Raw genomic sequence first — 16,004 nt, 5'->3', positions numbered from 1 at the left:
TATATTATGAACATCTCGGAAAGCAAGCGTTCTAGAAGGCTCAAACAAAATCAAGTTGCATTCGAAAACGATTGCGTTCGAATTTCTAACATAAGCATAGTAGACTATAATCACGATATTGAAGAAGTTAACAAATCTTCGTTAAATATTGTTACGGTCAAACTGGGAACAACACCAGGAACATGACAACCTGTGCGGGAAGACAGTGAAGGAAGTCGTGCGAAAGGATAGAAGATGGCATCTAGCACGATAATTAACGAAATGTTCATGGCCGTCTGATCACGTTCTTCGTTATAATACATATTTGTAGACGCATTCACGAAAATTGTGGCCGCCAAAGCACATAAAGTGCCTACACGAGGTTCATTTGCGTAGCTGAAGCATAGGGATTTATTAAAACAAGTGGATCTTTAATTTTGAAGGCACTACATAAACGTAATTCATTCGGTAGTATACAAAAATATAGATACAATTATCATTGAACCGAAGAATCTCTTCACTGAACAGCGCTACTTGCTTCGCGTGACTTAACCATGTTTTCGAAACGTCAAGTATGCTTTAGATCACCGCAAAATAATCTCATGATCACTTGCTACAGCGGAAATTGATGTTCATATGGAGTAGCATGATGCAGCGATTTCGTCTGTTTAGTACCACATTCAGAAAAATTCGAACCAGTCTCAAAACAACGCAATGAGTGTTCAAGAATAAATGTATTTTATTCTTTGAAAAGATAAACACAAAAAGAAACCTCTTTCTAAAGTCACCTTTGGTATACGTGTTCACTTCGTTGTCCTAGTCTTAACAAACACAAGACTCGCCAACAAAAAAATATATTCAAGAATGTATAACGCATTTATCTTGTATATGGCTGAGGTTGTTGCTTGTTTCATTCGCATCCTTGGACAGTTAAATCTACTCCATGAAATGCAGGTGCTATTCATGGAAAGAGCAAAGCACGAACTCTGCATCGAGAGCCGGGTTTCTAATTTACATTCTTTGTTCCTGACATCAACGCCGAGCCGACTAACGTACAGGGACCTAGCTGAGTTCTTCGTGACAAGTCTAGCTTATATATATAGTGGCATGGCGGAAATATTCGAGCTTAATATTACAACGCAGGTCATCAACACTACATCCCGTGACCGCGTAACTTTATTGATTTTGCCGACTATCTTTTCATTAGCTTCATTAGACTTCCGCGAGAAGCTCCAGACATTTTATAACGGATGAAAATATATCGTGGAGAGCGACAATGTAATGATATATTCGTTCTCCGGCAATATATGCCCCCAAGCAAGTTTAGCTTCTTTTTTTTTTTTGTATTTAAAAACTCTAGAAAAGTTGCCGGCGGATCCTTAAATTTTATAAAATGCAGAAAACACAAAAGAACGGCATTTTCACGTACTTCCTTCTTTCGCAGCCAACATTACGCCAAATTGCCTATGCACCAAAGAAGCAGCAAGCTTTTCGATTTTTATATGGTTCGACCAATCGAAGTAATACAAAAGGTAGTGCGTAAATATAGCTTTTTCAAAACCGGCCTACGTGCTCTTCGGAAACCTCGACATTCGGATACATCGACGTTCGGTTCGACACATGCCGAATCCTTCCACGCCATTTGTCCCCCGCTTTACATATGGTTTAGGTAATATAGTCCACAGCATTTGGTCGCGTCGTACCCGGCTCGCTGTTGTCGTGGTTTTGGCGCTCCCGTATTTATGTTCAAGATATCGATGGTTGACTCCTGTCATATACCGTGCAGCGACGACAAAGATCCAGAACTGAGATCCCACTAATACAAATATCCAAAAAAGGAAGAAATGGCCCTCTACGCAAGACACTGCAAGGGCTCGCTTATTGGCTCAGGAAGCTTCTGCTCAAACCGCAACATCGTAGGCAACGAGCAGGCCACATAATCAAAGAGTGCATCTGATGCAGCTACCCGTGGATACTACGGACGCGTGCACTGTACCCTCTTCTAACTACGTGCTTCGTGCCAATGCTTCACATTCCTCGTTTGTTATCGACGTGAATATGACCGGCGCAGATAAGTATGGCCGAAAATTACAGACTGCAGACAAAGATTCGGCGCAATCAATCTAGGCAGTATATAGAGTGGAATAAATTGAATAAACTGGAAGCTAGGTTAACGATAGCCATACAGGCCTGACGTTATCCGTCGCCCAGGAAAAGAAAGGGCAGCCCTATTCCATGAATTATAGAATTTATCCAACCTGATGGTTTTTTCTATTTTTTTTGTCAAAAGCACACGGACACCGGCATGGTCACTGCTTCGCCTATGATGAGTTCCTCCCATCTCAATTTCAATTTCTCCCGGAACCTTCCTGGGGAGGACAGCTGTCCCGAGCAGACGTCTGGCTAAGCCGAACCCCATTTTCCGCCGATGGCGGAGTCTGTTATTGCACGGGGATATCCAAAACGTCCCAAAATACGAAGGAACTGCTTAGAAAGAGCGCCTACTTTCGGCCCAAACACAAACAAACGCGCACACGGGCCGTCGCCATCCGAACGCCCTCGCAGAGAGACGGCAGCCTTCTAGCAAAATCTCGGCGCTGTTTTCAAAACACTACAGCGAGACCGGGTAGCGCAAGCAGAAAGTACTAACCGAAAAGGAGAGAAGGCATTCAAACTAGTGCGACAGCGAACGTTCTGCTGCTTTGAGTGTGCCGACCGAAGGCTGCGACGGAAGTGCGGAAAAGAGTGGGCCGGGGGAGACCGATGCGTACACGAGACGCACTTCCTGTCATCCTTCGGCAAGAGTGGCACTCTCACAACGACGTGGAGCGTGAAAAATAATTCACACACAGTAAAGTACAGCTCAGGGCCGGTTCCCAGCCAGCTTAATACGGCAGTTTCAAGCTTACAGCCGCCTTCTACGGCCACAGGGTTCGTCCATTCACAGCACTGACATCTCGTCGAGGGGGGAGGGGGGAGAAAAAAAAAAGAAAGGACTCTCTGGCGTTGAAATCTGCAATTAACCATTTAAGGACGGAAAAACATAATGAAAACAAGAGGTTTCTTCCCCCCCCCCCTTTTTGGCGTGCGAACGATCGAGTTTGACGATCATATAACGCAAGTCCGTGCGAAACATTTTGTCAGAAAGGTGAACCTTACCAGGAAATATTTTTTTACACCAATAAAAGTGGGCTTCACTGCACGCAGGTTAGTCTGTGCTCCCAACATCACGTGCAAGCTATGCCACTTATACTATAAAGCAAGACCATGCAAGAAGTTGCTGTGAAAAAGGCGAAGTTTACCAAGAAAACAAAAAATTGCTTGCACTCAAACGAAGGTGGGCTTCACTGCACATAGGTGGGCCTATGATCCCAACTTTACTCTTCAGCAGCTCCCTGCGCTATCATGTTATTTCCAACAGGCACAAAATAAATCACGCCATCTAGAAGAATCGCGAAGCAACACAGGAGCTCAAATCGTCTCTAGGGCTGAAAAAAAAACAGAAAAAAAGAGAAAAAGAAAAACGGAAGAAAAAAGCGATGGGCGAGCTGGGTCTCACTGTTCGTCTTTTTGGCATGTCTTCGCTTAACGAGCTGGACTTGTCTTTCATGCTTAAGGGATTAAAGAAACAGTCGATCATGTATAGCATTCTTCTGTCATCGCACTCGCTGTTCTTTAGTCATTCATATAGGACACCGCTGTCTGTGGATCTTACACTAAATGCTAAGATGTTTAAAATACGGCTGTCTATTGAACCTTCCTTGGTCACATAGGATAAAGAAAAGTAATATACGCGAACGGGTTTTTATTCAAGCCTTCGTTTTTTAAGTGACGAAGTTATCACTTCTGTCGGCAACAAAATTAATATGGTTTCAAGGAGTAAATTAATAGGTCGTTTGCAATGGGCTGGCGCAACAGAAATTCCGTTTTTTTTTTGACCAACGGCATCAAGTCTCTAAGTCAACCATATAATCATCATCGGTCTTCACGACTTCATGCCGACGGGCAGCCATGCATGCCGCGGGTTCGGCTTGTTTCTGCATTGTGGAAAAATGTAGTACGGAAAACCGTCAACTGGAACAGGTGTGCATTTAACGGCACATTTTGAGCGCGTACTTCTCTAAACTGGTGCCGGGCACAAAGCTTCCAGCAAAAGCTTATGCATTTAGCACGGAATGACTTTAATTCTGCAACACGCCTCCTCAAGTTTCTTGTTGATCAAAGGTACTTAGTGAAGTTTTGTTAATGAAACTTCGCACTGGTGATCATCCTGCAAAGTCCAATATCTGCCACCGCTATGAATCTTGTCAGCAGGAATTACCGCGTGTCGAATCCCATATGTCGAATAATCTGAGACAGTCGCCACGGAAACAGGCTGTATGCAAGAACACGTACAGTCACGTGTGGCCTAGACACCACAGATGTCGCGAAACATTTTTTTTTCCTTCGATTGCAGCCTGGACATCCAGGCTGCAATCAAGAAGTACAGTGTACGTTGTTAAGAACGGCCAGCTGCAGTGCAAGTTTGCCAGCCATTTACGCCAGCGGTGGCAACCTCATCTTGGAACGCCGCCGCCAACCTCTAGCCACGGCGTGACTAAGTCGACTTTGTGTCGGGAACAATACGCACGTCCTCCACTCTCCGTCGCTTCAGCTAGGATGCGTTTGACGAAGCAGGCTTTGTGCTGAAACCGCCACCGTTACGCTCTAGCCTCATCGCCGTTGTGACGGAATGAGTTCGGCGGGCCAACTATTGTTACCGAACTCCCAACGCGGACCTGATCTGCTACGGGTGGGGGAGTTGCCGCGGGAACGTCGTCGTAGGCTCCTTCCCACGCGCCGACCAAGACGCAAGACAATGTGCTACCCGGGCTGACGTCGGCTCCGGGCCATGTACCTGTGTGTGTGTGTGCGTGTGTGTGTGCGTGTGCGTGTGTGTGAGCCGTCCCGGGGAGAGGCGGCGTGTTTACAATGACTAGACGAACGTTTCTGTCCCCTTGGAATCAAAGGGGGGCCGAGTGCTTATAAGCCGCTGTTGTACGGATGCTCGACACACTTTCTTAAGCAGTGATGTTAGACTGAGACACTCTCTCAATCAGTCGTGTTAGACTGGCGTACTTTCTCTCGAAGTCATGCTAGACTGATGAACTGCATGTAAATACTGTAAATAAACCCTTATTCCTCGTTCTCGATGAGAAGCAGTCCTTCCCTTCATCAACGTCCTCAGCGTGGATAAGTTGGACGACGGCATGGGCTAGCTACCTTCTAATTCATGCCCGACTCCAATCTTGACAACGGATCACGAGCGATGGGATTGAGCCCCCAATCCTAACAACGTGAAACTGTTGGACTCATGTAATGCATTGAGACAATTACACGTTGCACGGCTGGGTGCTAGAAGACATTATTATTTTTTTCCTGATGCCCTGGTGTCCTTATTTTTGCTCAATACTGCACTAACAGTATACTGTGTATTAGACGCAGCTTGGACCAAAAAAAAAAGGTGCCACGTTGAGGCAATTGAGACCAATGTCATATTGTTCATTGTCGTCACGAGTAACTATATTTTTTAAAATGCGATATTGACTAGTTAATCATCTAAGTTCAATAATTACTAGAGGGAACTCTGCCGCTAGTGTCTACGGGAGCTGCAATGGGAAGGGGTTGTACCAGCATGGGAATTATGGGATGGATTTGCCTAAACTTCTGTCTTTCCGGCTTGAAACGGCTTCGTGACTTTGTAAACTCATTTTCAACAATGTACTGCGTACTAAACAATTCAATAAATATTATTAGAATTGTCTGACGGCAGGGTGCAAGACCTCGAGCACGACAGGCCCGATATTAAAATCATTACGCTACGGACTCATGCATCGACAAGCGATGTGAAGCGCCCTTATGAATTTATAGCGTGCGTGCGAGCGCCTTAAAGAACATTAACCACTTAAAGAACGTAAAAATAAAAAATAAAAACCTGCTTAAAGTTACGTGAAACACCCAGTACATAGTACAGTCCTGGTAGAGAGGTGGCTGCTCTCGCAACATGCCGACATATGGCAAAAGAAACAAGAAAAACACAGAAGGTTTCGTTACGGCGCTCTGTTGGAAAATAACATCAGTCGGCCGGTGTTGATGAATTCTTTCTACCGACAGGTGCCACGAACACACAGGTGTATCTGCAACATTCCCGCCAGGCTAACCAAGCAAGTATTGAAAAAGACGGCGAATTTTGTGAATCTCAAACCCCTGCGCGAAGTGCACAGCATTGGAAAGTACAAGCCTGTAGTACGAGGTGTAGCCGACAAATTAGGCACAAAAACACTCCACAGAATTGCAAGGCGAATTTGGGCACGCCCGCAGGGGGAAATTCCCGAAATTGAGAATTTCCACGTCTAAGAAAGATAATTATTGGGCGTGGTGTACGGAACGGACAAACAGTTACAACTTCCACACAAGTCCCCGCTGAACTACCCAGAACATCGCTTCCAAGTATCTCGACATACTTTAAACATGTGTTCGCTGCTCATTTCCATAGCACATTTAATTTTTGGGTAACTATTTTTTTTTAAGTTTAACGATGTCACGTCTTCAACGGTTCCTCCGTTCTGTAGGCTATACACAAAGGGTATTTTGGACAGCAGATGGGCGAATCGCTTAAAGCTCGTTTACATGCACGAACGCGACGTGGGCGGGCTCGCACGGAGACCAGCGGCCGCATTTACGCGCAACTCACTTTTCGTGGGACGACATCGCAGTGCCACGCAACGCCGAGTCGAGGCGAGAGAGCGCGCGAGCAGAGCGTCCGATTCCTAGCGGAGCATCACCGAACGACGGCGTTCACGAAGCACCCTTGCGGGTCGGGATCCGTCGGCCTCTACTACTTGTCGCAGGTTGGTTCAATCAGACCGGCCCAGCGCTTGTTTACTCTAGCTCGGCCGAAGTACCTACTTCTGTTAGCTTCATGCAAACTTTGTGTGGCGCATTATGACAACGTAGCGACAGAAGCGGCAGCTGCAGACGGCAGCCTGCATTAAAAGCTTTCATAGATCGTTCGCGCATATAAAAAACACGCATGCGCGTCCTTGTGCAGATTTATACGGTTGTGTGCTTCTGTTTTTCAGAGAAATACTTTTCCAACTTTCCAGGAATTTCTTTTAGCGAACGTCAGGAGAAAGCAAAACGAAGTAAAAAGAAAATTGCATAAAAACTGATCCCTATTGCTCAGAAAAACAATAGCCCACAAACATACATACAAACATTTCAACAAGAGTATAAGTGCACATACCTTTCTTTATTTTCAGTGTCACCACATCGTTGGCCAGCCTCAGGCATTTGAGTACTGCGAGAAAGAAGCAGAGGCAAGTTTCGCATTAGAATATAACCATATGACCCACTACACGCAGTGGAAATCTTGCTCACGAGTCAATGTAGCTAAACCGCATGGCTTTTGCATCTAGGCAGCCATACAGTGGTGCTGCAGTCGCATCGCGGGCAAGCAATTGCATCAGTGGATTGTTGTAGCTGGCGCAAAGAAAACACACAAATACTGACACCTTTGTCCTTTTTTTTTTGCCTAGTTATTTTCTCAAGAAACCAATCGGCTCATATTAATAGAAAATTACCATTGTCCCCAAACAATGATGATCAAGACAAATAGTGTTAGAAGTAAGTTTTTTAGGAAAGGAAGAAGCAATTGTAGAAAGAATTCGGACACGAAAAAAGAAATCGTCCTACGGAGAAGCTTTGGAGCAGAAGAAAAAAAAAGCTCATAATGCATTGATTAATCAAAATGAGTGGTTTTACATTCCAAATCTAATATGGCTATGAAAGACGCCGCGCCAGAGGACTCCGCATTAATGTTGACCGCCCGGTGCTTAACGTGCGCCCAACGCACGGCACACGAGCGCTATCGCATTCCGCCCCCTTCGGAACGCGGCTGGGGTCGTGCTCAGGAGCGCGACGCCACAGCCATGCACTGAGCTACCACAGGCGGTGCAATTACAAGCAATGCTGCAGCATTTGGCGCAGCAGCTCTGCCAAACTATGGTGATGTGAGAAATAACAGACAGGCTCGCACCAGCGTAACCGCGGCGCCAGAAACGTCAGCTCAGTCGAAAAAAAAAAAAAAGAAGTGGAGCGGTAATACGGCTTTAAATAACAATACGCTTTGCTCGTAATAAGTTCGGCTTCATCTTATCTAGGGAAGTTTAAAGCAAGCATGTTCTTCACTTGATCCAAAAGTGAATGGTTCAAACTATACGCGGTGTTAACCACAGCATCGAAGTGCATATACGGACTATGTATATTAGGACTATGAAGGAGAAAAAAAACGGTATCCTTAGTTAGCAGCGCGATGAGAGACACAGGAAGTGAGAAAAGGGACAGGAAACAGCGCTTACTTCCAACAGTTTTACTGCGCACACATACCAAGCTTATACTACCACGCCATGGCACAACCGAAGAGAAGGGTTGGTAACACGTGTACGGATCTTCGCTTCCAGCATTACAAAGGACAGATAATCTATGTAGATATCGCAATTTTTTATCAGAAGTCTGTCGGTGCGCTGCTAACCAAAGATGCAACGTTACTGGCATGCCTGTTCTTCCACCAATTTAAAAAAGCGCGTAGCAGATAGTACAATTCTAGTCCTTGAGCTGAATTACTAGAAAAGGCGGACACTGCCCGAAAAATCTAAAATCATAATTAACTAACAAAATTAGCATTATTTAACTAATTACAGCACATATTGCAATTTATGAATTGTAGCAGGGGAGTTCGCAAAGCACATCCACAAGGAACAAGTTCTCAGAATGACGTCAGTTTCGAGATTTCATTCTCAAGTACGCGACGAAATACAGTGGCGGTCCGATTACTTTTGCGCTTCAATGCACAAAACGGCGCTTTAAGTAAGCGCAACACTGCATTTTCACCGCAATTCTGACGACGCAATATGTTCCCTAAAGTTATTAGTTAAAAACACAAATAAGTGGAATTTTGTCAATTAGTAAATTACGCATTTCGATTTATTGTGCAAGTAAATGCCCGCTTGTGCAGCAATCCAGTTCAAGGACAAGAATCCGCCTCTTTCATGTTCCTGTGCTGCCCTCTGACGCACGCCGCTGGAACGTTTTGGAAGGGAGTCGGGGATTTTGCCGGTTGATTTGTACACCTGCGCCCATGGTTGAGTGTGCGTCGGTTGTGCGTTTCGTGGATCGCGATTAATTATGAATGGTTTCTCCGGGGCAGCATGTCGTTCAAGCGTCGAGTATAGACCGTTTTTTCGTAGGCGCCGCCATATTGTGAACGCAGTGGCGCCGCCTATGAGCAGCGCCATACAGGCTTGGGTGAAAGCGGTCTTTCGCATGGCACGTATACGCTCGGCGGTAGGTTCTGGCGTTTGTTTTCGCGGCCGTGCGGTCTGTTTAGTATGACGCGCGTATTCTACGTGGCAAACGGTTCTGTGAGACGTGATGAAGTGGTTTAAGGCGTCATGGCCGGAATTTCTGCTGGCGTTGAGGTGGACGGAACACGCAGCGCGATGTGTGCGCGCACATTTGAGCCTACAATCAGCCTCGGAGATCAATTGTATATTTCTGAATGTTCCAATCATTAATGTGACCTTATTGCAGTATTATCCTCTATTTCCAAGCTGCGGTTTAGGAGCCATGAAACATACGCGACGATCGTAACAGCGTGGGTACCGCTCTGCTACGATAGGAGCTGTGATGTTATACTTCGACAAGCGTTCAAACTGTTCGCTGCAGGTTACATTGCGTGACTACTTGGTTCGATGGATGAGGTTTCCGCCCCTGAATAAAATAGTTTTGGCAATAGCAGCATACCTTACAGTCTGAAATAAGCTTGTCCAGCAAATGGACTGTTTACGAACTGCGCGAGCGTCCTAAGCAGTGGTAGGTGCTGGATTACATATATCTTTGTTCTATATACCGCATGGTCCAAGCAAACGGCATCAGCGGTTATATATCTATAAGCGTTGTGCGGCGTGACTATGCGAGGTCCTATTGCGACGTCAGCTCATTTTCTCTTGCTTTTTCGAGAAAGATGATGATAACCGATTTTTTTTCGGTTGTGTTCGTTCCGTTTTCTACGACGCACTCACACGTATTACGGAAATTTTGTCCTAAAAAATAGGCATCGCATTCTTTTTATGCGATCCCTCTCACATATTATGGCTGTATGCAGGCCAAAAAGGCAATGTCGAAGCGCACAGCTTACATATGTATCGTGCTGGTTCACCAACCGCAGTGACCGCTGTGTTGAGCAGCGCCATCGGCCTCATGCAGGAAGGCTAGCGTAGACATATGGTAATTTGAAGCCTACTAGACTTGAAATGCGCGAGAACGATGCCAGTGCATCACAAATATTTGATAGCGCCTGCCGCTCAGGTGTTTCGTGGTTGCCTTAGGTTGGCCGTGCACGAGCATGCGCTCTTATTTATGTTTTACTCCCTACGCCAAGCGATTCGATAGTGAGCAGATTTACCATTTCATGCTGCTAATACAGAGACACCGGTTTTCTTTGTTCAATTAAAACCGATATAAGCAAAATAGTTCACAACACATACACACACCGCGACTGATAATGTGCGTACACCGCGTCTGATAAAACGCGTCACATTTTTGAGCCCCCAAGAGATATTTCCGCCTACTTAAGTTACCGATGCACCGAAAGGCTTCCCTGACGACATTACATGAACGGACATGGGGTAAATTTCCCAAAGTACCATCTAAAACATCTCGAAATCGTTCCGCAGCACGCGACAGCAATACTTTCAAGCCAAATTAGAAAACTCAAATGTAAAAAAGGTGTATAGGTACGTTGACGACTACCTTGTGTTTCTCGATCCAAGTCCTAGAGGGGAGGCTTGTCTTGATGTCACGCAAGTGCTTGATCTTTTCAACAAGTGTTTACAACCGCTCACTGTTACGCATGAAACGCCACAGGTTAGTACTTTGCGATTTCTCGATATAAGAATGTTTTTTGAGGGACACCGGGTGTGCTGGGCATATGAACCAAGGGCGAACAAACTGCTACTGCCAAATTAATCGGGCCACTCTAAGTTGGTTAAGAGGGGGATCGCAAAGTCAACCCTAATGAATGCGCTTCGCCGCTCATGTCCTCACAAGTGTTTGTCCAGTTTTCTGGCGCAAGTGGAACGCCTGAAACAGGCCGGTTTCCCGCAGCATATCAGCACAGCTGTGGCCGAAGGTCTCCTTAAGACCGCGAAACGCGGGCGACAGGATGAGCAGTTTACTTCACCGGAAAATGCGCGAGTGAAGCAGAAACGCGCAATCATACCGTACATCCACGATATCTTGCACAGACTGAAGAAGATTGGCAACAACGCAAATGTGAGTGTCATCTTTTCAGCGCCAATCAAGCTGTCCGAGTTGTGCAAGGCCAGCTACTGTGGTTCTGAGAAGCCCAGTTGCCGGACAAATCACAAGGAATGCTACGTTCATTGTGAGAACAACATCGTGTATGAACTGCCCCTGTCGTGCGGCAAAAAATACATCGGCCAAACGGGAAGGTGTGTAAATGACAGGTGTCGCAGGATCGAATCCCGGCCACGGCGGCCGCATTTCGATGGGGGCGAAATGCGAAAACACCCGTGTACTTAGATTTAGGTGCACGTTAAAGAACCCCAGGTGGTCGAAATTTCCGGAGTCCCCCACTACGGCGTGCCTCATAATCAGAAAGTGGTTTTGGCACGTGAAACCCCATAATTTTTTAAATGACAGGTTGCGTGAACACGCAAATAATGTGCGAACTGGAGGATTGGGGCATCTGGCTTTTCACTGCAGAAAGCATGGGTGCAGTCCCATTTATAAACAATGCACGGTGATAGGAAGAAGCGCAGCGCAAACAATACGTGAGATTATTGAAGCGGCGAAGATCGCTAGATTAGGGAGCGCTTGTGTTAGCACCGCCTTCAATCGATCTTTCAAAAAAAGAATTCGATTTTTTAAACGTGACGCAGAGGGTGGTCTGATCGAGATGACATTTTAATCTTGCAATTACAAAAAAATTCTTTTGGCTATGCAAGGTCGTTCTTTCATCTTTGATATCATCTGAACTTTCCATTACACGTCTCGGTGCTGTCTCATTTGATTAAAAATCAGTACATATGCGCATGCGTACGGCGGTGTGTGTTACCTATATATATGTGTACCGCTTAGTGGAATAAAACAATTGCTGGAAGTTAGCGCTGTGTCCGCGTCTTGCCGCTGTCTTTCGTCCCTTTTCGTGCGCTAAAAAACCTCAGTTATGGAATACCAGCCTACGCTCTTTCTTCTTTCCTGTTTGACGCAGAGGTAAACAGTGCTTCCTTGGAATTAAGAAATGTCAGTATAACAACACACACAGAACCCCAATCTACGGGAATGCGACCGGCAGCGTTCGGGAACGGTGACCAAAGTACAAGATGCTGGCACAGCGCTGTGTCGCCGCCTGCCGCTTATTGTGTACGTGCCGTGCGAAGTGAAGAGTGGTCATCAAATCGCTATAGGACCACAAGAGCGGTTTCCTTCGTCCTGACTGCTTATTTTTTAAAGTCGAGCTCCATCGGTAGCGGGTGCACGAACTTGACGGGGTCAGGCCTAAGCCAAACTTTGCTAAAAATGATCAACATTGACTCAAACTTCACGTGCATGGCTTAAGAAGACTGAAGATCGTGCATTTCGATTTGGAAGACATGTCGACGCATTTTGAGCGCGAATAATTATATTTACAAGTGAAATGAGCTGCAGCTATCGCGTTGTCGGGTCGACGGCTGATCACGTCGGGTTCGGTCAAGCTAACACGGTCGGCACGCTGATTTTGTCGGTGGCGTTGAAACGAAAGCCCGTCGCACTATATGACAACTCGCACCTGTCGGTTGCGTCGTTGTCGGCCTATTACGATCAAATGGTCTCAGTGACACAGTGATGAACAGTCGGCCAATCGTCAGCGTCTTGCCGGTCTCGCATCGATACAGTGTTACCACGCCTTAAATGAGTACATGAAGTCAGGGAAGCGCTGCCACCACCAGCAACAGTGGGCCGACGCTGCAAGAAGACTGCGTCAGTAACGTGTTTTTGAAGTGTCGCCCAAGCGTAACGCAGGGGTTTATCAATAAATTGGACAGCCGTCAATGCAAGGCGGCAACTACGTGGTTCATGGTGCAGTCTGGACCAAGCCCTGGCCCTTTTCTGTTCCAAAGTGGAGTTGCAGTCTTACACACGTTTTAGGCACCGCACCGACGTCGAGCTGCCAGTAGAGTTTCAACGCGGCACATGGCGCGAGCGTTTGCAACAGCGCGCGTCCAAGTGCTTTTGTATTTTTCCGGGGTGCTTTCCCCCGATATTTGGCCGCGCGGCCGCGCGCGCGTCCCTTCCAAAACGTTTCGCGACTAATCCGCTAAGGCAGGGCGCATGCGCCGTCGCGCCGTGAGAAAGGCGGATTGTGCAATCTACCAAAAGCATTTTTTAAAAATTTCGAATAGTCCAAAAAAAGAAGCAAACACTTAGTATAATTAGTACATACATTAAGAACCCCTCGCCAAGGCCTGTCGAACATTTTGGCGCATACAATGATGATGATGAAGTGAGCATCCCTTTGAAACAGGATGGTGGCACATGCCACTGATCTCGTTCGTTTTACTTTTATGGTATATCACAACCTTTGAATATATTTATAGATTATAAGCTAAATTTATTACGGAGTTCGTTTCACTGCATGTTTTCCTGTCCTTTGCGCCACCAATCTTCCAGCCGTCGCTTATTCCACGGCGAATCCCATTTACGTTTCCAGTACTGCCTTTAAAGGGCCCCTCACCAGGTCTGGCCATTTTGAGCTGACAAGCGCCGAGCGTACAATGCGCGTCAACGATCGTGTCTACAAAGTATTACATCGCTACGTGTCGCGGAAAGGTCTGAAATTTCACACCGCACGCCGTTTACCCTTTCCCTCGCGGCGACCGCGCTCCAAGCCGGACGGTGACGTAGCCGTGTGCCTGCTCCTACGTAGTCGCGTCCGCAGTGTTACGTCGCTCGTGGTGATACGTGACTTCGAGAATTATTAAAGGCAACATCTGTTAATTGTGTGATCTGCTGCTTGAATTGACGAATTGAAGTTTAGAGAAATAATAAAACACACAAGTGGAATGTTTGCGTGTTTGTTGTTTTACTTCGCACCGAAGCAAGAGAGATGTACTTCCACTTCGTCTGCTTGTTCCCACGGTCGTGCAATCACGTACGCAGGTACCGAAACCATGCCATTTTCTACCGTGTTCCAGCGCTTGATCATGCTCTGCGATCCACTTGTTCTGCCTCAATATTCGTGTAGCACTGCCACCGATCCTTCTACTGAATTATACCGCTAGTCATGTGTTGTTGCGCACAGCTTGCAAAATCGTGCGCAAGGCGAAACGAGACAATCACAAGAGGTCGCGCGCAACGCCGTCAGCAGAAACGCGCAGCGCCGAAAAAAAAAATAATAAATAAATAAAATGACAAAAAAAAAAAAAACGAGCAGAAAAAAATGAAGGCGGCGGGCCCGTGACGTATGCGTCACGCGATCCTCGAGGTCCGGTATGGGAGAAAGCAGGGAAGGAATTTCGCTTGCGGAGGCAAGACGGGGCGAGTGGAGAGAGCGTCTCGCTTGGCAGTGGAGCCCGCCTGCTGAAATCATAGGTTCGCGGCATTAAAATATTTCCATCTCGGCTATTCATGAGCCCATTTGACAAATTTTTGCGGCAGAACGCTCGCTACAGGTCATGTAACAACTTCCAGCGTATAACCAAAATTTGCTGTGGGACCTGGTGAGGGGCCTTTTAAAGCCCCGAGGTTTCGGGCAGGCTAACTACTTCCACGTGAAGAGGCTTCTACGCTCAAAGTTACAGTGTCCAGTGAATGTTCTACCGCAAGAATGAACAAAGAGAGAGAGAACAAAAACACGAAGAAAGGTTTAGTAACAGCGAAGATAGAAGCAAATAAAGTGTTTAATATAAGAGGCGATGGTGCTAGAACGCCAGCTATACAAAGCCTTCTCGCACCACAAGTGGGCAGGGGAGCGGCACTTAGCATGGCTAAAGCCCACACCGCACGTACGCTTGCCGACGCGCGCAGTCTAGCGCCTGCGAGGCTTGCGTTTGCCGCACCTCGCGAGGAACGGCAGTTTACTCATATGGCCTGCTTCAACAAGAGACACGCGCCCACTTGGCTCACCAATGGACGAGATACCGCTTTGTACTTTGTTACTGACAGTGCTTCACAATGCTGAAATATTGATAAACTGATTTATTTTGAGAATCGTTACGTAAGCTCAAAAAGTAAAAAAAAAAAAAGAAAGCACATTGTCGCATGATATAAGTGTGCCTCACCGAGTGCACCAAGCCGTAGCTGCGTAGCCAGGGGCGTGTAATCGTGAGGCTGCAGCCATAGAGAAATGCTGCAGCCAGAGCCTCGGTCTAGAAAATACATCAGTGCTTGCGCCGCGCTTGGACGTGATACGATCTGTCACGCGCCACCTGCGCTTAATTGAGGACGACCGCAAGCTCGTGGCTCGCGCGCCCACGCATGCGCAGACGGTGCGGCACTGCTCGTATACGTGTCGAAGCGCGGCGCGATTTCGGTGAAGAGCTCCCAAGGTATATGTCATATGTGCACATGGTAGCGAAGACAGTGGGGCTAGTTTCGGTATGGGCAAGAAAGCGTCGCCATGACACTGGTAGCCAAAGGAAAATTCAACAACTTTTGCATATGTGTCTCTATCTTTTCAACCTACACAGTAATAAAGTGATGCAACGATGTGTAGAAATAAAATGTATCCTCGGCTATCTTATTTTTAGGCGTCTAATGTATCTTTACCCGCCGTGGTTGCTCAGTGGCCATGGTGTTGGGCTGCTGAGCACGAGGTCGCGGGATCGAATCCCGGCCACGGCGGCCGCATTTCGATGGGGGCGAAATGCGGAAACACCCGTGTACTTAGATTTAGGTGCACGTTAAAGAAACCCAGGTGGTCG

The 16,004-nt window shown here is 46.7% G+C and overlaps 1 protein-coding gene across 4 annotated transcripts in view; it reads right to left on the bottom strand.

Annotated features, from left to right (window-relative positions):
- Positions 1-16,004, bottom strand: part of LOC142585764 (PH and SEC7 domain-containing protein 1-like) — a 472,093-nt gene that overhangs the window by 167,274 nt on the left and 288,815 nt on the right. For all 4 annotated transcript variants that reach the window (XM_075696783.1, XM_075696756.1, XM_075696773.1 and 1 more), the window contains one exon: positions 7,265-7,318. In XM_075696783.1, coding sequence (XP_075552898.1) covers positions 7,265-7,318 — 54 coding nt within the window. The remainder of the gene's footprint in view (positions 1-7,264; positions 7,319-16,004) is intronic.

Source organism: Dermacentor variabilis, chromosome 1 (genome assembly GCF_050947875.1).
Source record: "Dermacentor variabilis isolate Ectoservices chromosome 1, ASM5094787v1, whole genome shotgun sequence".
NCBI classification, from domain to species: Eukaryota; Metazoa; Arthropoda; class Arachnida; order Ixodida; family Ixodidae; genus Dermacentor; species Dermacentor variabilis.
This window is presented reverse-complemented; position numbering and strand designations above follow the sequence as displayed.